General features: G+C 51.3%; 1 protein-coding gene across 1 annotated transcript; it reads right to left on the reverse strand.

The window, feature by feature from the left end:
- Positions 1-2,005: 2,005 nt before the first annotated feature.
- Positions 2,006-14,131, reverse strand: Dusp4 (dual specificity phosphatase 4). The gene is made up of 4 exons (XM_038327335.1): positions 13,256-14,131; positions 5,418-5,563; positions 4,302-4,521; positions 2,006-3,507 (listed from the first exon to the last, which is right to left on the reverse strand). The coding sequence occupies exons 1-4, from the start codon at positions 13,686-13,688 to the stop codon at positions 3,122-3,124; spliced, it is 1,185 nt and encodes a 394-aa protein (XP_038183263.1). The 5' UTR covers positions 13,689-14,131; the 3' UTR covers positions 2,006-3,121.
- Positions 14,132-22,311: the final 8,180 nt, after the last annotated feature.

The following is a 22,311-nucleotide window of genomic DNA, read 5'->3' on the forward strand; positions in this document are numbered from 1 at the left end:
TGTACATCCTACAGAAATACAGGCATATCAAATGTAGAAATGACACCACTCAGAAAGACAGGGCTATTTACACAAGGTACAAGTATTGCATTGTTATCTTTCTGAAGTCTATGATGAATCATGAGCAGGGAGAAAGGGCAGGGCCCTGGAAGGAGGGCTTCAAAACGAACACATACTTTCTCCATCTTTCCTGATGGAGACAAAGTTGAAGGAAATCCATCAACACCCAGACACTACACTGAGCTCACTCACAGTGCTCCACAAATTGATTCCCACGCAGGGGCTCCCGCAAAGAAACCACCTAATCCCTCAGCCAGCTGTGGACAGTGAACCACACTGGCCCAGTACCAAAGTTGCAGTAGCTCCTGTTTTACCTCCGTGGTATCTCCAAAACCTGGCTGAAACTAGGCACACAGAAAGCATCTAGGAACACTGTAACATATCGGCATCCGGGTCCCATCCACACAAGTCCTGGCTTAGCTGGGCAAGGGTCATGTGGATTTGAGGGATTTAACAGTTGCCCAGGCAACTGTGATGGACAACCACTGTCAACTATTGTATCATTCCCACAGGCTTCATGTTCAAGGCCCAGTCCCTTCCCCTTGGGATTAACCCCCACCTCCCCCAACCTTCTTGCCACCTACCCGAGGACTCTGACTCACTTCTCATGGCTTCCCCAGCCGTATGGAAAACCAAGCACAGGTCGCAGGGGTGAATGAAGCTGAGAGCCACCTGCTCACCTGTGCTTCAGCCTTCAGACTCCCCCACAAACACCCACAGATGAGACAAGATTCCTGGGGAGAATTGGGAGTGTTCCTCACTCTCTGACAAATATTTAATAGCTTTTGGCCATTACAAAGATGTCCCATCACCAGAAATCAGTTCTTGGACAGGATGCTTTCTTTTGAAACTAACCATTTGGAATGTCCCTGGGACAGGGTCTTCATTAGAGCTATTCCAGGCCATCAAAGAGGCTTCTGGAGAGAGAACAACAGTTTTTTAAGGTGTCCCCCCCTTTTTTTTTCCAATCAAACCAATGTCCTATTTTCTAAGAGTTTTGGGTCTCATGCTGTTACCAAGTACAAAGAAAATGCCTTTATAAATAGCCCCTTGACATTGTCATAGAAGGCCTGTTAACTGGGAAGCTGGGGAGGGACATCTGGAGCTCCCACTGCCTGTGTGGTTGGGATCCAGTCTGGGAACTAGGACACATTTGGCAAACACACTCGTATAAAAAGTGAACATAGTCTAAAGGCTGCCTATCCGCCCTCCAGAAGCCCTTCCATTCTCGGAGCCCAGGGCTTGCCTAGCTACAAAACTCTATCTAATCTAATTCTTCAGCGGCCAAGGAAGCAGGGGGAAATGGAGGCTCATACAACTCGGGTTGGCCATCCTGGAGCTCAGCTCCTTCGTGCCTTCAGCCAAGCAGCAGAGGCAGGGAAGCAGTGTAGCCCTTCCTTCTAAAAACACGAAGTGAGGACTCCAGACTCACCCAAAGGCAGAGTTTGACCCAAGCCATGAATACAAGTCATGCCAACACAGGTTCACAGTTCACGGAGGGAAATGGGACGAACCCGGGCTATCTGGGATGGCGGATGAGAAAAGAGCATTCCACCATGATCGTGACAATGACGCTTGAAGTTATTTATGTGTGATCGAGAATGTTCACGGAGATCCAGACTCTCAAAGCGGGGGGGGGGGGGGGGGGGGGGGTTCCCAATGACAACAGGAACATGCTCCCATTCCTGACAAGCCTGCAGCGATCTCTAATCGGGCACTCCAAAAAACTGTTGCCCAGTACTACAGATGGAACATGTCCCCTCCCCTTCCCCATCCCAAAGCCTTCCCCATAGAAAACTCTTGTTTGGAAAGGCTCCTTACAGCCTTACAAACGGCCTTAGCCCAGTCAGAACCCAGAAGGGCCAAGTCCCCACTTCACAAGAGCCGGCAGCCAGCCCCCACCGCTGCTGTTCTCCCCCTCCTCCATACTTTAAGGAGCCCCAAGTCATGGCAGACACTTATCTTTTTATTCAAAAGAGGGCTTTTGAAAGTATTCACTTGTCAAGGAGGGATTTAATAACAAGAATTTCACGGTATACTTCAAGTAAATTCTTAAAAGTGACATCGTCAATTTATGGGGGGGGGTACATTTTGACTTACAAAATGCTTCATTTTTAGTTCATCTTTAGTGATCTGGCTTTGATGGGGGCCTTGCCAAAAAGAGTCACTGTACGGAAATCTGAATTGCATCCAGTTTTCCCAGAGCACCTCTTAAAATATGGCATTTATCAGACAACATCCAAGGCGAGTTGTAAGAAAACGCTCTGGCCGCCACCAAAGGGGTCACTGGAGAAAGGCAGGCTTGTGTGGCTCACTGTGCTCAGGAACCAGCTGTGAAAGTGACCTTTCCCTTGCACTTATGGCCCTGCCCGCTTCTAGGTGAGCATCGCAGGAGGGCGACCATGCCGATTGGCAGAAACCCAGACACCACTCACTTCCTTGCTGCTAGCACACCCGTGTTTCTGTACTCTCCTGTGTGACTGCAACAGAAATACATTCCCAATCCACATCACCCAGACTCCTGCTTAGACATCCTCAAATATTCACTAAGCAGAATTATTCAGTTGGCGACTAATTAGAAGTGAATACTGCGGCCTAGAAGTTACCTAGAACAAAATTCCTATGAACACAATAGAAGAACAAGCACACAGCCAGGCACTTCCGGCAAACTTGCTTCCTCCTCTTTCCCTCCCCACTTAATAAAATTGGTTGAGCACATTTGTAGGTTTCATAACTTCAAGCCTTACCACTTTAAGAAAAAAAAAAAAGAATGAGGTAAATTTCTACCTGCAAAGTAAAACCAACACATAAACCAGTCAGTCTTTCCTGGCCGCAGATGCAGCCATTATTGCTCTTGGTTGGAGTGTTTTGTTTGCGTTTAAGATGTTATTCAAAGTCGTTATTGCCATTCTAGCTGGCCCTGTGGTTAGCCAGGGAGAAATGGACAGGGACGGAGTGTGGTCACCTGGTCCCCCACTGGTCAGTCCCTACTTCTGCGCACACGTGGCTTGCACAACCCCGGCTGGGGGCCACCCCTGGACTTGGCATTCAGAGACAAGCCCTAACAGCTGGGGGACGTGGTGATGGGGCTGTGTAAGTACGGCAGGCTACTGGGGGCCGAGTGCACACCCACAGACACGGGGAAGCTGAAGACAAACTGCGAGGTGGGGGTGGGAGTGGCCTTGCCCCTCTCCCGCAGGGGCCCCGAGGGGCTGGCGGCCTCGGCAGCGCAGGTCGTGGTGAGCACCTGAGACTCGAACTGCAGCAACTGCCCCATGAAGCTGAAGTTGGGCGAGATGATGCTTCGGCGCTGCTTGACGAACTCGAAAGCCTCCTCCAGCCGCACGCGCTTCTTCATCATCAGGTAGGCCAAGCAGATGGTGGCTGATCTGGAGATGCCAGCCTGGCAGTGAACCAGCACCCGCCCTCGGCAGTCCTTCACGGCATCTGGGGCACAGAGTGTGACGTGGTTAGGGCCCTTGGCAGACTTCGGGCATCACCACCATTGCATGTGGCAGAAGCTAAGACGTGGGAGTGGGTTAGCCGAGATTGGAAAGGGACGGCCCTGCTAGACTGAGGATCCGTTCTAGAGTATTTACTAGACTTAACAACACAGGTATTTTTGAAGCAGACACCCAGGGAAATCACATGGCAGAGGCCGTTAGATCAAAGGGAACAGGGACTCAAGTCTCCTTTTGTCTTCCTCTCCAGACAGAAGTCTTACTTTGGACACACATGGAGCCATGCGAGGTGACTGGCTCCTCGGCCAGGCATGGGTAATGGCTTCCAACTCCCACCACACACAAGTCCCCATGCGGGCTTTCTGGTGAAGGGCGGTATTTTGGGTGGAATCCCCCACAGGCTCATGTACTGAGAGCGCTGTTTGGGAAGGCCATGAAACCTCCTGAGGGGCCCTGCTAAAGAAATGAATTAACTAGGGGCCGGCCTTGAGGTCTGTGACACCTGGCCCGACTTCCCGTGCCCTCTCTGCTTCCTGACTACAGGTTAACAGTGACAACTGCTTCATACTCCTGGCACCAGGTTGTCCTTACTGTAAGCGACTACATCCTTCTTAAACCGGAAGCCAGAGTCAGTCCCTCCCTTAAGTTGCTTTGCATCTATTTCATGATAGATAGCAATTACAGCCATACAAGGGGAGTACCCTAGCCTGCACAGTACCTGAAATCCCCACCCACCGCTCCCTGGGGTTCCCTCCGCTATCCCGAGGGAGGGCAGCCTACCAATATACTCGATGGCTTCCATGAACCAGGAGCTGATGTCCGCCTTGTGGTTGTCTTCCACCGGGATACACTTGTACTGGTAGTGTCCTTCGAAGTGGTTGGGGCAGTCCGAGGAGACATTGAGCAGAGCCGTGATCCCCAGGGCGTCAAGCATGTCCCTGCGAGCAGCGTGGTAGGCACTGCCGAGGTAGAGGAAAGGAAGGATCTCCACAGGACCCCCCTGCACCAGAAAGAAACATAAAGACCTCGGTGGAACAGGCGCCCGGCAACCCAGACTAAGGCTGGAGGTACTACAGCTCTCGAGACAGCAGGACAGGCCACTGACTATGCAGCGCACTCGGCCACACTGGGGTGTGGGGATGGGGGTGGGAGTTTATTCTGCTAATGCACCACAGAGCTGTGTGTCGTGTGCTTGAGGGATCTGTTTGGTCTGCTGTGTCTACAATGTACACACCAGAGAGGAGCTGTTTCCGACAAGAGGGGAGATCATGACAGGCGTGATATCCTAAAACGTGTGCTAAGATTTATGAGCAGAATTGGTGGCGTGTAACTCCATCCCCAGTCCATCCGACTGGAGGAGTGGGTGGGCATGGGCTTGAAGATCAAGCTGCCTGTTTTAGGGGCATGGCTGGCACTCCAAGCCCACTAGTACTTTATATCTTGCTGGTATATGAAGGAGAGCCTGGCTATCATGGGAGCCCAACAATTATTCCAAGGCATCATCCTTTCCAGAACGATAGTCTCAAGATCCCTATAAGATGGGCCCGAGCAGCCCTGCCTGAAATTCCAGTACCAGGGCTGAGATAGAAATAAGTTCAAGGGCAGCCTGGGCTACAAAGGGAAACCCTGTCTCAAAACAAAAAGAAAACAAAATAGAGGCTAAGCCAGAGGCATCTTCTCCCCACTCTCCCCTTACCTGGGGATAATAAAATAGAGGGAAGAAATAATTCAATACACCTGACCTAAAATTCCACCATGATACTGGGGGTTCACCACCCTATCTTCGAATTAAGCTGTTGTGTTTGAAGCCAGAAATTCAGAACTCTCAAAAGAAAGTTCCTTCCCGCTCTCCTGCATTGCCTGACTTAACTCTACCCAGGGTACTACTACACCTACCTGGTCGTGCAGTGGGGTCCCACAGGAGCTGCAGCCCAGGTCCAAGGACTCGGTGGCACTGGGGGGCACAGGTGGTGGGATGGCTGCCAGGGTCTTGGTTTTAGAGCAGAATTCTGGGTACTCAGAAGAAAACCTCTCATAGCCACCTGTGAAGGAGAAGAGTGGTTCAGGTTAGTGGAGCCACAGAGCCAGGGGAAAGGGGGACAAACAAGGAGCGCTGTTGGCTCGGTGTGGGCCACTAGGTGGTGCTGTGGGTCTAGCGATAAAGGCTGCCGAGCATTTCCCAGAGAGGTTTGGTCAGAGGGCCTTATGGAGGATGCTGAGGACTCCAATTTATGGCAACGTCTTTCAGATAAAACTGCAAAGGAAGATGTACGACGATATTCCAGAGGGACTTTCTAGAGTGCCATGTGCCATGAGGGACCCATGGGCACTTAGGCAGCCAGCCAGTGGTGCCTAATTCCCAAGCATCACCCTTCCAGATATAGTGGAAAGAATGGGGTGGGGGAAGAAGATTTAGAATAGCCTGCCAGGCGCCCTTCTGAGTCTGAGTTGGAGCAGATAGATACCAACTGCACTGTCTCTACCAACAGGGCCACAAACCTTCCTCACACAGACCTCTTGAGGCACAGGGTAGGAGCAAGAAAAGATTTCCTGACCTGAGTGTAGATGAGCCCAGCCAAGTTTATCGGCCACCTCTTCTGAAGGAGGGGTTTTGTAACAAAGAGATAGCTTATCTGGGACCCCTGGGTGCTGTCCCACAAGAGCCTGAGGGCAGGCACAGGGGAAAGAAGAGCGCAGCTCTCATTTTTCTGGGTGACCTCCAAGACCAGAAACTACACCACTTCAATGTAGCCCACAGGTCAGAATCAACCACTCAAGGACAGACCCACACAACGGACCGAAATGGACCAAAACAGTCCGCAGTTGGCTAGCTCCTATCCCGTCCCTGGCCCTGCTAGAAAGCACCTCTGCAGGCCTTATGTCCTCCAGCTGTTGACAGCAACTATCAGGGGGATGACATGTGACCAGTTAGTCAAGTGCCTGGCTCCGAAATTCCAACCCTAGAAAACTGCTTCCTGCGGCCACATCACAAGGTTTTTTTCAGAAGCAGGGCACCCGTCCCCACCCCCCCCCCCACCCCTTCTGACCGGCGGCTTTGCTTGCCCTCTGCTCACTCCCTCCGGATATAGAAGGATATCTCTGTGGTTAGAGTTCTTCCTGCTGAGTCACCGTGGCCAGCCTGCAGAGGGGGGAGCCGGCAGACCTGGCCTGCCAGCTATAAATGTATTTGTGGCCTCAGTGGCCACAGCACCCTCCCCCTCCCATCCGAAACCCTTGTTCTTAAAGCCACCCCAAAGGGATAGATGAGAGGCTGAGGGATGAAGGAACAAGAAAGGTCTGTCACCAAAGGCTCTTGGACTCGGCCAAGAAACTTAGGTCTATGGCCCCCAGAGCACCTCCATCAGTAAAAGGCCACTTGTCCCTCTGTGTACTTCTTCTGTGAGACTTCACATTTTTAACTATCTCTTTGTCTATTAACATCCATTTAAGCAATCAGAATACTTTTTTTAAAAGACTGAAGTTACCAGTGGTTCTTGGCAAAAAGCTTCCCACCCAGGAAACAAGCTCGCCAGGCCTTAGCTAAAAATAAAGGGTGGGGCTTGACCACTGGAACCCAGATTCCAAGGCACAAGAGCAGGACCCTCCAGACAGTCTCAAAGCACCTGAGGAAATATCCCCCACCCTCCCCATCAGAGAGGGTACAGGGTCGTGCCAGCCTGACGATCCAGAAAGGACATGGGCTCTGCTGACAGGTCACACCTCGGCCTTCTGCGTCATCCGCTGTGGCTGTGCGTTCTACTAACGCCACCGGCCACCCTCTAACCTCTCGGGGCCTCCAGCTTCTAGTCAGTAAGAAGTGATTAATCTCCCCTGGCACGGAGTTCCTGGCAGACTGATATGCCTGCCTGGCAGAGGCACCTTGGGAGAGGAGCTGCTGGCTTTGAGGAGCCGTGGCTGTTTGAGGGCTCTAAAGGCCAGCAGAGTTGTCGCTTACAAAGAGGAAGAAACCATTAAGTCCTTGCCTCCCATGGCCACGCCTCTGTTGAGCCTTTTGGATACCTGGATTACTAGAAACGAGATACCCCAAACAGGGGGTCCGCCCGATATGCCAAGCGGCCCTGTGGAAAGCATGAGGAGTTCCGGGGTTATACAGAACAGACAAGGAAGCCCCACCCCCCACCCCGGGGACTCACGGGAAGCCTAAGGGGAGGGGCCAGCCTTGATGCCAGAATGATCATCAAGACAAGCCTGCTCATTCACACTGGCCTTTCCCTTGGGAACTCTGCTGGCTTCCCCAGGTGGACGATCAGCCTTCTCCTGCCCACACAAGAGATCAGAAAGAGTTCTGCTGGCGTCTCCTCAGCTCCTGCCCAGATCCAGGCGTTCCCAGCGAGCATGGACGTAACCCACACTTCATCGTCAGAGAAGCAAACCGAGTAGCAGAATGTGTTGCGTTTTTAGGGTGTGAGTTTAGGGAACGTCCACTGGGGTGCAGATAACCCTCTTCTTGATCGCGATGTAAACGCAACGGATCTGGCTCGAATTCATGGCAGTCTTCCTGCTCCCCAAGTGCTGGGGTTACAGGTATGAGCCACCACCCCGGAGCAGTGTTATTTCTTACAGTGTGTAGGGGAGACTGCCTGAAAATATCTTCCCATCAGGCCCTCCTAGCAAACCCCATCTTCATGCCACTACCACATGGCCAAAGCCTTTGTAATAGTTTTATCCAAAACTTAATCCACTGTACACACAAGGGTCAGGCTTTCCCTGCGCCTTCTGCACAGGTCCATGAAAAGTGGAAGCCAACCGTGATGGCATATACCTAGTCAGTCTGGCCATCTCCGAAGCACTGGGCATCTTCTGAATAGAATTTCCTAACATGCCAATGAATTTCAACTTGTTTTTCCTAAGTCCTGCTGAATGTAATTACCTAACAGATTTCTGAAAGGTGTTTAACCATATACTTCCTAAGGCTGGGGTGAGGTTCGGTGGCAGAATGCTTGCTAAGCACATATAAAACAGCAGGTTGGTTCCTAGCACTAAGGGGGAGTCAACAAATAGAACTTGTTTCCCCTGCTTATTATCTTTCAACCTCTAAGTCGGGAATGGAAAATTAGGCATGGCCTTCACAGGGCTTGAGTAGCAACTACATCCCCAGTTAGCTCCAAGGCCCTAATTCTTTTGCACGCACAGCAAAGCATAAATCATGAACACGGGGCCTCCTGGCCATAAATTCTCCACTCTAGTTGGCTGCTGGGCCCAGCAGGAGTGGAGCTAATACATGGGAAAGCGCTTTGTAAGGTTGGTGCTGGTAATGCCACCACAACAGGGTTCCCAGAGGGGAGTGGCTGTGGTGGCTGACTATGGCCGTGGACCTTAATGAGGCTGCCACTTTTTCCTATCGTCCTGAGCCACCATCTTGTTCTGATCCAGAAAGTCTAGGTTGTCTCAAGGTCATATGCCTTTGGGGACCTCACTTTAACTGAGCAGTCTTCAGACCTAAGTGGGCTTCTGACTTTGTGGTCCTTCCCAGGCCAGCTGGCAAAACCCCCTAAGGCCTCCCTAGCTCTCTCCTGCAGTCAGTCTCTGTCCTCCCACGCTATCAGCTATGTCCAGCAGGCTGGCCTGTTACAGGGTGACTTGTCTTCCGGCCATGTTGCTTCTGCCAGGAACTGTCTCTCTCAGTAAGAAAAACAGCCGTCCAGCTCTACAGGTTCTGAGCATCTAAAGGAATTTCTTGACTCCTAAACGACCACCTTTTCCTACAAGGTAAGAAGCTCTGAAGATCTTGAGGATCAAGGACAAACTCCACTGAATGCCACTGGCATCTTTAGTCTGTTACCTTTGTTGGCTCTAAACACCTAGAAACCATTCATGGTAATGGTGTAGCCAATGCCATTAAGGCTTGGAATTCTTGCTTGAGACTTACCAATTTTATAATCCTAACAATCCAAATCTTTTCCTCTCTGAGACACATCTCTGAGACACAGTGTTGTATTTACAAACAGAAAAAAAGCCAGTCATTCTCCCTCTGGGTAGGCAGTAAGTGCAGGCAACCCCTTGAGCTAAGCTCCGGGATGGCACTGGGAAAGCCAGAGATAAGAAGGGAGAAAGAGAGACAAGCAGGCACCAGCAGAGGTCCTGGTCCCTTTCTTCCCCAACACAAGTCAGGGTCATGTCAAAAGCCTGGAGGCAGGTGAGTTTTAACCAGGCAGGAAAGGTGGAGTGTCTAGAAGACTATCCCAGCTGCTCAAAGCAGCCCCCAGGATAATGCTGCCACGAGGTTTGAATGAGAACTGAAGTCAGGAGATAAATCCTAGACGGAAGGGAAGATGAAATTGTTCAAAGCAGGCAGGTCAAGAAATTTGTAATCCAGCTGCCTCAGCCTCCAGGTTACTGAGATCACAGGCATGTACCCGCCACACCAGGCTGAAATCAGTGCGTGTGTGTGTGTGTGTGTGTGTGTGTGTGTGTGTGTGTGTGACAGATTAATGTGTGACACTGGAAATGCTGGCAGAAAAGAATTATTACTACTACTAGGCTAAGAAATTTCTTCTGCTTTTTAAAAATCAGGCTTTTCTAAAACTCACAAAGCCAAGCATTTATGGAGTGCAAGAATCTGAGAGCTGTATACTGAGGATTAAAAATCTGAAAACTTAAAACATTTTAGAAACTGTCCCTAAAATGCCTTTTAAGATTTTAAGTTAAAAGTATCTTCCATGACTTTTACTAGCAAAAAAGAAAATATTAAGATCTCAGTTAACTGCTTTTAACAAAACGTGATCAATAGCAGCAAATACACAGGACTAATAATACTACAGCAAAGTTTAATTCTTGCTTTTGAACCCTTGCTTGTGAAAATCCACTGTTAACTACTGACAACGTGCAACAAATTATCCTTTTAAGTGACCAAAAAAAAAAAAAAAATAGGAAAACTGAGATTTCTTTTAAAGGCAACTAACGGGGATGGGGGTGGGTGGAAGATGACAAATTGATCGATTGCTTAGGCCAGGAAAGACAGCATTTCTGAGACCCGTTGTTCTGTCTCCTCATCCCAGGGATGGCAGGGGCACCCACCACGTCCCCTTCCCTCTTATGCTCTGTCTGCCCAGCTGCTCCGCCAGCAGAAGGAGGCCCTGATTCCCCAGCTGAGCCAAATCATCCCTTTAATAACTAAGAACAAATCTATCAGGCCTCTGAGCCATGATTCTCTCCCACCAAGCCAAATCTTCCAGGCTGGCACCCCCTGCCCGTGGGGGTGGGGGAGGGCAAGGGAGAGTGTTAGTGACTTCCCCTTCCTACAGCAGACATTTTCTTCCTGCCCTCTCTACCGAGGACAGTCAATAGCTGGCATTAAAGAGGAGGGACGAGGTTGTGGCTCAGTATATACATTCACATAAACCAAGGCGGGCTGATGGACGCTCTGCTACCTCTACAGAACAAGGGGCAACCAACATCCCCCTCCACCCCGGCCCTCATTTTAGCCTCTTGCTCCCAAAGTCAGTACGCTGAACTTCTGGCTAGGGCTGGTGGTGAAGTTGGGATAGCAGCTGTTCCTAAACAGATGAAAACAAAGCAGTCCCCAGGCCTCAGAGGACTGCGAAGTGGCCTTTTGGCTTTTAATGGGCAAGGGGAGAGCCTCCCTGCCCGATACGGACAAACGACAAGGGAAGGAGCTGGGAAGGCAGAGATCAGCCAAGCAGGGCTTAAAGGAAATGTCATTCTGTGGACAAGGCATCTGACCTTCCATTAGGGAGGGACTGTCATTTTGCCCAGAGGCCACCTGTCCTACCGGGTCTTACGTCAATACTTGTCCTGAAGCTTTTCTCAGAACTGGCCTGGCCTCCGGGTCTCCGGATCCGAATGAGGACCGGCAAAGTGCCGCGAGCCACGAGATTTAACCTTAAAAATACGCTTCCTTTACTAGGCGCCAGGTCCCAGAGCCTGCGGCCCGGAAGGAAGCCTTAAGGGCTCAGGACTAAGGCCCACAGCTGCCGCTCCGGGGCGGTCCCCTCCGGATTTCTTCCAGGAAGAAAAACAAAACAATCCCTGACTCCACATGGGGCTTAAATGCCCCCGAACCTAGAGTCAGAAAGCATAACTCCGGCTCTCTCAATCTAAGGGCTAAGGAACCCAGAGTAGCCTCGGCTCCCCCAAGGGACTTTCACCCCAAGACAGTTTCACCTTTCCCACCCCCATACCGATTCGGGGAGAGCCAGCAGGCTTAAGAAATAGCACAGACGCGCAGCCTGGGGTCCAAATGGGACGCCCCCGAGGGGAGGACACTGGACCTGCGCCTGACCCGGGGCTCCGGGTACCGCGTGGGGCTCGGTTTTGACCGCTAGGCGGTCGCTAGATCCGGGATGAGTCTTCCCAGCAGTCGCTCCTAAAATGCTTTAGGGAGAAGGCAGAGAGAGACTAGGACTCCCCTGGAGAAGCAAAAGGCAGCCCTCGCGAAAAAAAAAAAAAAGAAAGAAAGAAAAGTCAGCAAAATCGCCTTAGCAGTTCAGCCTTGGGTCAACAGCAGCGTTTCTCAAGCAGCTGACGGGTCAAACGGTCAGGAAACAACTGCGAAGAACAAAGCCCCCCGCTGTTCCGCAGGGCCAGCTCCGCTCGCCCGCACCCAGCCGCTTCCCAGTGCTTTTCCGAAAGGATCGGAAAAAAAGGTTTCTCCCCAGACTCCCTTCTAGAGATGAACAAGGCTCCGAGAAGAAAAGTAACTAGAGGGGAACTTGGACACGGAAAGGGGCGGCTCTTGGAAGGCGGGGAATCCGAAAAACCTCCGGGGTTCAAAATTAAGACCCGACCCGCGCGAAAGAATGCGCGGAATGCGGCGGCCGGAGGTAGGGGCGCAGCGCGGCAGGGGGCGCCCGACCCCCGCTCTCGCCGCCCGTTCGGCAGCCGGAGGCCCGCACAGCCGCCGGGTTGGCAGGTGCTGCGAGCCAACGGTCGGTCCCTTTCTCCAGGGACTGGGACAGTGTGCGATCTTTTGGGGGATGTCTGACTTCTAAATGACAAGCCACTTTCTCTCCGGCCGCCTGTTTAGGCCAGAGTTCGCTTCTACCAGGCACGCGCCGCTAGCAGAGAGAGAATGGTGTGGGAACAAAAGGTGGTGATTCTCCGCTGCCTGGATTAGCAGGGGGCGGCGCGGTCCTGTCCGGCGTCCTCCCTATACAACACACTCCAGCCTCCCCGCTCCAGGACCCTATGTCTAGCCCAGGGCAGGAGAAGTTGGGTGCCTTCCAGAAAAGCTGAGTTGGGGCAACAGGAGACAAGATAAGAACGCTCCCCAGATCTGCAACCCAATTCTCTTTCCTGTATTTACCAAAGGCGGGACTGTGTTCGAACTCTAGAGACAGATCCCACCTCGGCGTTCACCTTCCTTCACCTCTCTTTAGGGTTCTCGGGGCCACACCGAACCAACAGGCCTCTCTTGTCCCTGTAGGACTTACGAGCGCGTTCTCAACACTCGAAACTGGGCTGCGCAGAGGAATCGCTGCCAGCTTCCAGGCCAGAACCGTTCTTGTCAATAAACACGGGAACTCTAGGAAGCATGCAGATTGCAGGTGGCTGGAGACACGCCAACACGCCCCCCACCCCAGACTTGGGCTCAAAACCATGGCAAAACCGTGCACACTGACCCGCACGGGGACTCCCGTAGCCCGAAGTCACTCGGGCACTTCTTCCCATGCCCGGCAGAGCGCAGGCCGCCAAGTCCCTTACATCTACATACCTACCTACCCCTCAGCTCCCTCCGGGGCGCCCACGTTTACCTTTAAGCAGGCAGATATCTGTGCGCTCGGCGTTACGGCGCAGCGCCTGCACGACCAGCGACACGGTGCTGTCCTCGCGAAGGCTCTCGGCGCGCGGACTGCGCTCGTCGTAGACGATGACCGCCGAGTAGAGGCCGGAGCGCAGGCGGGCGCGCACTTCTTCATCGGCGGGCAGAATCTGCTCCAAGCTCACGGAGCCCTTGGCCCTCCGCCTCACGATGGTGTTGCAGCGCACGTTAACCGAGCCTCGGATGTAGCCCGCGCTGTGAGCCAGAAACGGTCTGCAGTCCAGCAGCAGGCACTTGCCGCTGCTCAGCAGCCCCAGGGCTCCGTGGCTGCTGCTGCCGCCCGCGCCGCCGCCGTTCTCATCTCGGTTCATCAGCCTTTTGAGCACGCTGCAGTCCATCTCCCGCAGTTCCTCCATCGTCACCATGTCGCCGGGAACCGCAGCAGCTGGGGAGCTGGAGAAGACAAGGGCACCCAGGCCAACTACAGGAAGGCGCAGGCGAGGGCTAAGAGGGCGCCTGTCGAAGTGGCCGCAAACTTGGCCCCAGCCTCCTCTTCTTCCCACACCCCTTCCTCCTCCCGCAACCTCGACGTTACATAGCAGTCCGAGCCTTCTCGGACTTCAGAAGCAGGCAGGCGCGCGGCCCTCGGAGGGGGAAAGTGACCAAGGAGGGGAGTGTGTTTACGAGAGAGGGATCTCCTCGGTTTGCTGCTTCTAGTGTGTTTTGCTAGCTGGGCTGCTCCTGCCGCCACCCGCTCGGGCGCCGCTGTTCCACGCAACACCCCGCTAGAGCTGTGCGCACTACCCCAGCCAGAGTTTCCTCCTCGGCTTAGAGATTTATTAATGCTCGCCGGCTCTCCGGGGGGAGGGAAGAGTCATTACTACCTCCGCAGGCTCCGCCCCCCGCGCGCGAGCGCCCCGCCCGCCCCGCCCCACCCCCACCCCAGCTCGTGAATGGAGCGCCGGCCCCCTCGCACCCAGTCACGGGAACTCGACGTCACAAAGAGAGGAGTAAACAGGGCGCTCGGTGCTCGCTGCCAGGCCCATTCATAAAACTAAGACCTAAAGGAAAAAGGAGGCAGCCTCCGACCCGCCCGCGAGCCGGCAGCTCCCGGACTTTGTGAATGGAGCCGCGGCGCGTCTCGGTGTCCTTTCCTTAGCCCCGGAGCTCGGCGTCCACGCAAAGACGGCGCGGGTGGCGACGCCGGCCTAACCGAGGCCTGGGCTCTCAGGCTGGAGGTCTTCGCCTCTGCGATCGCCTCCCCCCTCCTCTGCCCCGGAGTCTTCTAGGTCACCCTCCTGCAGCTCAGTGGACCCGAGCGCTGAGCGGCTGTCACCCCGCAGAGCTTGGGGACCTCCTCTGCCGGACTTTGTTCTTGGAGTCCTGCCGGTTGCGTTTCGTTTTGTTTTTAATGCGATTGATTTCCCAGATGTTGGTTTTTAGATTAGCGTGATCGATTTCCAGTCTGACCCATTATATCACCTTTATAGCTTCCCGTGGAACGTGGGCAAACCTCGATTTAGAAGATGAAAGGGGAGGCCCTCGCGCCAAAGGCCAGTAACAAAAGAGAAGTGTAGAATTTGTTACTTTACAACCCAGAGGGGGGCGTTAATTAGCCGAATGGTTTGCCTTTGCCTGAGAGCTGGGCTGCACTCCGGCCCAAGCTTCCTATAACGTGTTTATTTAACCATGGTTGGGGAGGGGAGAATACCCCGACGTTTTCCGTTTCGGGGGAAGTCCTCGCCGCCCTCTTGGTCACACGCGAACTGTCCTCTCAGGAAATAATTATTAGGGTCCACATTTGGTGCTAAGGGAGATGTTGAAAAGTGTCCATGCAAAGACTGACCTTTTGAACAAATCTGATCAGCTCGGAGAAGATTCGAGTTTCTACATCCCTCTTTCCGGATCACCTAGTATCCGCACCCAGGTTTTCCTTTGCCAGAGGCATTTAATTTCCCAAGGGCTTGCTTTTGGCAAGAGGGGAGGTTGTGCGCGCACGCGGTGGGGACCTTACAGAAGCCAAAAATTATTCTACCGAGATCTAGCCAAGTCTTGTTAGCAAGAATTAATCACCGAACGAGGGAATTACGGGATTCGCTCGCGGCCTTGGTGGCGGCGAGGTCGAGTGTTCCATTTCAGGTCGCGGGTGGAAGAGGGCCGCCTCAAGGTCCTTCCCGCCCAGTTCTGCCCTCTCTACTCTTGCCCTCTGCTTTGTTCCCTGTGAAGCGGCTCCCCCGAGCTCACCTCCAGCCCCTAGCACCCATCTCCAAGGCCTTCTACCTGTTCTCCTTTCCACATGCACCCTGAAGTCCCCGACACCCCGATCTGGGTCCAGTGGGCTGTGTAAGACGCTGATCATCCGTGGAGATCTTTCCATTTTGCTTCAGGTTCCAGAATGGGCACTAGAATGTTCCTGCCTTAAATTTTTAATTTTGTTCACGGATTTTTTTTCCAATTAAAAAGATAAATGTGGATTAATTTGTAGCTGACATTTTTAGTGACCCCCCCGTCGCGCCTCAAATTTTGGCTCCTGGAGTGAGTGAGCACTCTAATCCGGGCTCCGGAAGAAGCCACAACACCAGAATGACACAGGCTGCCCGGGGCAGGGTCTTGGACACTCGTCACTAGGGCTGGGAGGGCAGGAAGGACGCGCTACCCCAGTGAGGAGGGCAAAGGGGACTGGATTCGGTTTCTCTTGTTCCGGGGTGGGGATGCTGTGAGGACGGCTAATGCTCCCCCTCTCGCTAGCCCGGCATTCGTGGCCCTGTCCTAGGTAGGCATCCTTGGTGCCTCGATAGCCGGTGCCAAATTCGCTCTTGGGGGGGGGCTCCCCCAGTTTACAAAGCCAGCGGGTACCAGGCCTCAGCTCCCGGAGCAAGGAAGCTCCCGGGCGTTGACACAACGTTTCTCCAAAGAATCTCGGTCCGAGCCAGGTCTGGACCGATTTCACCCGAGTTACAGGAGGGGAGTGGGGGTGGGGGGTTGTGTCCAGGTGGCGCTGGCCACGCTCGGCTAGCCTTTGTCTCCCCTGCACTAGGGGAGTCCCCCTCCCCCCGCCGGCCAGGCCCGGGCCCAGTGCTCACGTGGCCCGTAAATAACAGTCAAATCCGGGTTGGTGCGGGGAGGGAGGGAATGCCCACCGAACAAAGGGCTGCTTCTGCACCTGACAGTAATCCGTGCTGGAGAAGCCCATAAATCTCGTAGACGAGTCACACGCAGGGGGTGTAAGCAGGCGCGTGTGAGTGTGTGTGTGTCCACGTGTGCGTACCGGCGCCTGCGCGCCTGTTTCTGGAGGTGGGGGACAGACACCTCGGACTTAGTACATTTAAGCTAAGAGAGGCTTTTGTTGAGATGTTGAATAAAACAACAAAATCCCTTTCCCCCAGGTCAGGAATTGCCTTCCGTGTGTGAATGTCGGCAAATGAGCTTTAAATGACAGCATTGTGTTTACCCGGATGCTGTGTGAGCACCCTGGATAATTTTCATAATGGAAGCGTGTGAGCCATTTGGTCCACAGTTAGGTGACTACAATGTAAGGTCTACCCAATAGCGGCTATAGAGAAGATACAAAACTAGCCTTGCATTGGTCGGCCGGCTGAGGGGTGAGAAACAGTCAGTTTACACAGGAACTTCCTGCATCAGCTTGTCAATAAAATCTTTCAGAAAACAAAGGCTTTTGGGGGAAGATGGTTTGAATGTCGTTTCAGGATCAATTAAGAATATCTGCAGGGACTGGGGTGGGATTTCCCAGTTTACATTCAGAAGTAAACCTTGGGGTGGCAATGCTTTGAAAATTTCACTTTGACACGTGAGTCCCCTTGCCTTTCATCAGACAGTCCTTAGACCAACCTTTTTAGTCGGTGTCAGGCCCCAGCAAATCCCTGTGCTTGTTTAAGAACCTTTCATTCCAATTAGGAAGTTTTGTGATCTAGGGATTAGAAGCCGGGAGTGCAATCCCCAGAGAAGACTGTGGCTTCTATTCTGGTTTTGATGCTAACCTTTGATTCACAGCACTGCCACAAGTAACTGAATAAAACTTTTTAAAAAAAATCATCGATAAATGAATAACAGAGGTGAAGATGAGAAGTTGGGTGGATCCCTGGCTTCTGAGCCTTTTTCGTTCCCCTCAACTGCACAGGGAGCATCCTTTTTACCTGAGCCTATGTGGGCTCTGATAGTAAAATACAGGTAGGAAATGGAGTTCAACTCAGGCTCCATGCCGCAAGAGTCCCCATAACGTGTCCTTAGACATCACTGACGTACACTAAATTGAAATACGTACCTCTTCTTCCTGCCCATCTCTGATCCTCAAGCTAGAGTTTGAAGGCTTTGGGAATCTTCAACACCTAGAAATCAACAAAAGAATTCAAAAACTCAACCTAAACAGAGCTTCAGTTTAGTTTATGAGATAAGATGGGGTTTCATGGGCTGGAGAGATGGCTCAGTGGTTAAGAGCACTAGCTGCTCTTCCAGAGGTCCTGAGTTCAATTCCCAGCAACCACATGGTGGCTTACAACCATCTATAATGAGATCTGGCACCCTCTCTGGCATCCGGGCATACACGGAGGCAGAATGTTGCATACATAATAAACAAACAAACAAATAAATAAATAAATGTTAAAAAAAAAAAAAAAGATGGGGTTTCGTGTAACTCAGGCTGGCCTGAGACCTGCCGTGCCGAGGAGGCCATCCCACTGTCGTGCTATTGAAATAATGGATTCCAAAGAATTCAGATTTCCCCTAGGAAATTGTGGAAGGAAAAAGCTGATGCCCTAATGCCAGAAGGAGAAATTTACTGGGAGGAAGAGATATTTCACAGGTTACCAGACCACTTGTTAGGACAGACTTACAGCCAAGACCATGATAGAGACCAAACCTTGACCAAGACTATTAATTATGCATACCCTTTGCTCTCTATTTAAATGTAAACCTCTGTTAATGCCTGGAAGACAGACTGGGTGGTACTGGGTCTCTTTATTTTTTTCTTTCCAATGGGGCCACAGTGAATAAATCTGTCCCTGCTGTTCCCTCTGACCTGTCCCTTTGTTGGTATACTAGGAACGGGTTGGGAGTCCACCCTCCGAGTCTAAAAACTCCACAAACACTACCTCCATTTCAGAAGTTCTGGGATTACAAACGTATGCCACCATGTCCATCTGATGGGTGTTTTAGTGCTGACTTTTGTCAAGAGTTTATCATCCTCTTTTCTTTTCGGTGGTTGGCATTGTGCTACTTACTAATGGCTTAAAATGCTGGGCTTCCGGGGAGGTGTATTGTGGTAAATGTTTAGTGCGTTGCTTCACTTGCTATTTGATTTGATAATTCCTCCATCAAAGCTATGCTCCCATATTTAGCTTAGTGGCCTTGGGCAAGATGTTCTCCCTTAGCCAACGTTTCTTAGCCTTGAAAATGAAGCTTGTACGAGAATTTCCTGTCCGTATGATTCCGTATGTGTTTCCAACCCTGTACGATATGATTCTGAGCAGGTGAGCTTCTCTCAGTTCCAAATGCACTCCACCACCCTTCCCACGTCATCCTCCACAAAGCCAAGCGCACGACAGCGCCACACCAGAAAGACTATCTCCAGCCCCCGTCACTCCTTTATACGATATATACTCTTAGAGAACAAAGGTCACGCACGGGTTTTCTTTATTTGAGACAATCATTAATGTCTCAAACATTTGAATGAAACTTCAGGGGTGGGGGGGTGTTTTGTTTTGTTTTGTTTTGTTTTGTCAGGTGTGGTAGTGCATGACTACAGGTGTGGTAGTGCATACAACAGGAGGCTGAAGAATTGGCGAGTTGGGAGAGGCAGGCTAGCCTGGAGGGGGTTACATAGATCATGCCTCAAAGGGGGAAGATCAGGTTTTGAAAACAAATGGATGTGGACTCAGCCTATCCTCTGTCATTCTACCTGCGCGAATTTTCTTCTTCATCCACTCATTCACTCAACAGATGTGCTAACCTCAACACGAGAAATAAGTGTGCCGAATCATCACAATGCCTCCTGACTCATAGCGGGAACCAGTATATGTCTTTATAGCAGAGCAGATAAAATGCCACGGAGGATCAGAAGAGAAAGGAATTGGACTGTATTCAGATTGGGGAAATGAAAGAAACGGAATGGCCATGAATAAGGCATCCCTGGCCACTTAACTGTTACCCCTGGAAGGTAGCCCTTGACTTCTCTCAGGAGTCTTCAAAAAATACAGATAAAGCCCGTTACCTCACCTCTGACATTCATTCTGCCCTTGTGTCTTATATTCTTTTCCTTTTATTTGTTAGTGTCTCTCTTCCCCCAGTGGATTTTGCCTGCTAAAAATAGACAAGCAATTGTCTGAAACTACAAGGGAAGCAAGATGATGCAAAAGCCATGCGAAAATCGACCCACAGGGCACGTGCTGGTCTAGGTGCAGGCAGCCCAGGCCTCAGCCCACTCTCGCTTCCATTAACATTCAGTGAAGCCCTCCCATTTACTGCCTTGATGTCTACAAGACCCAGGAGATGGATGTGGTTATTGCTAGCATTTTTTTATATTTATTTATCATGTATACAATATTCTGTCTGTGTATATGTCTACAGACCAAAAGAGGGCACCAGACCCCATTACAGATGGTTGTGAGCCACCATGTGGTTGCCGGGAATTGAACTCAGGACCTTTGGAAGAGCAGGCAATGCTCTTAACCACTGAGCCATCTCTCCAGCCCAGCTAGCATTTTTTTTTTAAAAGATAAACAAATGTCTAAATTATCCTGCCGAAGATTTGGCTGGGCTCCTGTGTTTCAAGCCAAATACTGAAGTGCGTGATCAGGACTCCTTTTAGCCTTGTGACGTTCCAGACTAGCAAGTTCCAGGATAGCCAGGGCCACACAGTTACAGAGTGTCTCAAAAAAAATTTTTAAAGTGTAAAAAATTCTTAAATTCTTGCTAAGAAGTAAACAGAAAATATTTGAATGAAAAAAGAAATAGAAAGGAAAAGGAACGTGACTGCTCCTAGGTATGGTGGAGGAGAAAGTGTATTATTGGTGAGTGGGAGAGCGTAGCCAGAGGCGAGGACATTGGGAGAGTCCAGAGTGGTCAGGACTCTGCCTCTTAGGAGGAAGGGAAGGAGGAGAGGGGAGAGACAGAACCAGCTGCAGCAGCCAGGAGGCCCAAAGGTACAAAAGAGGAGGCAACCAAATGGTTAGGTTATATAGGGCCAAGTAACCCAGCCCCCTGGGCTGGAGAAGTTTAGGGTAGAGAGGGGGTATGCCATCCAGGAGGGCCCTGTATGGCCAGGTCGGACTTGGGGATTGCAGGGAGAACCTGGTAGCCAGTTAAATAGATACCACAGCTATTTGTCCCCGGTTTGAAACCTAACCACATTAGGATGTATTTTCTAAGTCTTCGTTACTGAAAACAATAAAGAGCTCTGAAATCAAGTTCATCAGAAATCCTGGGCAGAGCTCAGCATACAGTGCTGGCCCAGCATACAGAAGACCCTGCCTTCCATTCTCAGTCTTTGAGAAAAATGTCTGCTTCAATGATGAAGAAGAAGAAAAAGCAAGCTAGGGCGGGGCAGTGGTGGTGCCGCCTTTAATCCCAGCACTCGGAGACAGGCGGGTCTCTGTGAGTTCAAGGCCAGCCTGGTCTACTAGAGCTAGTTCCAGGACAGGCTCAAAAGTTACAGAGAAACCCAGTCTCAAAAAAAAAAAAAAAAAAAAAAACAAAATAAAACAAAAGCGAGCTATAAAAGACCCCTGCCATGGCTTGTTTGCTCCCCAGCCCCAGACCAATCTGTGATGTCCACAGGAGAATTCTGGAGAAGATTCTGGACACGGCCCACCGGCTGCCCAGCCAGTTCACAGGGTGCGTGCCCTGCCACTTGGGTATTCTGGCTACTCCCTGCTGGCCCTTCTTGGCGTTGTGGAGAGCTTTTGATTTCCATGGGTGCTCATTGAGAGCACATGACTTTTTGAGGAGGCATGGGGGAGTGCCGGAGAGGGGGTGACGCTGGAGATGATAAGCAGGTCCTACCAGCTTACCAGTGGCTTCCAAATGCCGCGCAGTCCTTCACAAATACTATAGGACTCTCATCAGAGATTTCAGATAGGCAAAAGGATGAGAGGCTGGGAATGAACTGTTTCTAATGAAAAATATCTACCTTGTATGAACCCTTTCTTAGTCTCTTAAGCAGTGGTTCTCAACCTTCCAAATGTTGTGACCATTTAATAAAGTTCCTCCTGTGGTGGGGACCCCCAACGATAAAATAATTTTCATTGCTATTTCATAACTGTAATTTTGCTACTGTATGAATTGTAAACTAAATATCTGTGTTTTTGCTACTGTATGAATTATAATCTAAATATGTGTCTTCTGATGATCTTAGGTGCCCTCTGTGAAAGGGTCATTCAAAGCGTGTCTCCCCGCCAACACACACGAGGGGGTCCTGACCCACAAGCCACACCATGAACAGCCTTCTCGGGCTGGATGGGACCCTCCGATGAACAGCCGAGTGGGGGAAGAGGAGACATCGAAGTGGGGAGATACAAGAGGACCCCACATTACCACAAGTTTCTTGCTGGCAGAGCACTCTCAGGAGACTCCCCTCTTGCTCTTGGCACCCCCAACACTCCCACCTGGGCTGCCTTAAGCACCCTAAACATCACGGCTCCTCCATGGTGGGTTTCTTTTTCCTCCAGAGGGCCTCATCTTCTGGACAGTCTGGACTTTTACTTTAAAGCATGACCCAGGGGCTGGAGAGAAATAGCTCCACGCTTAAGAGCTCATACTACTCTTGGAGGGGACAAGTTTTGTTCCCAACACCCACATCAGGCAGATCATAACTGCCTATAACTCCACCTCCAGGGGATTAGACGCCCTCTTCTGTGCTCCCCAGGAACCTAAAACTTACACACACACACACACACACACACACACACACACACACACACACACACTCATACACATACAGACACACACTCACAGATACACACACAGACACACACACACATACACATATTCCTAATTTAAAAATAAGCATTTTTTATTTGGGAGTTCAACATGACT

The sequence above is a fragment of the Arvicola amphibius genome, chromosome 4 (assembly GCF_903992535.2).
Source record: "Arvicola amphibius chromosome 4, mArvAmp1.2, whole genome shotgun sequence".
In the NCBI taxonomy this organism is placed as follows: Eukaryota; Metazoa; Chordata; class Mammalia; order Rodentia; family Cricetidae; genus Arvicola; species Arvicola amphibius.

Excerpts from the sequence above, each read along its gene's own strand:
- Dusp4 (XM_038327335.1), bottom strand. The coding sequence starts at position 13,688 with ATGGTGACGATGGAGGAACTGCGGGAGATGGACTGCAGCGTGCTCAAA. Across the intron at positions 5,564-13,255 it reads AGATATCTGCCTGCTTAAAG|GTGGCTATGAGAGGTTTTCT; the intron begins GTAAACGTGGGC and ends TCTCCTTCACAG. Across the intron at positions 3,508-4,301 it reads GGAAGCCATCGAGTATATTG|ATGCCGTGAAGGACTGCCGA; the intron begins GTAGGCTGCCCT and ends TCTGTGCCCCAG.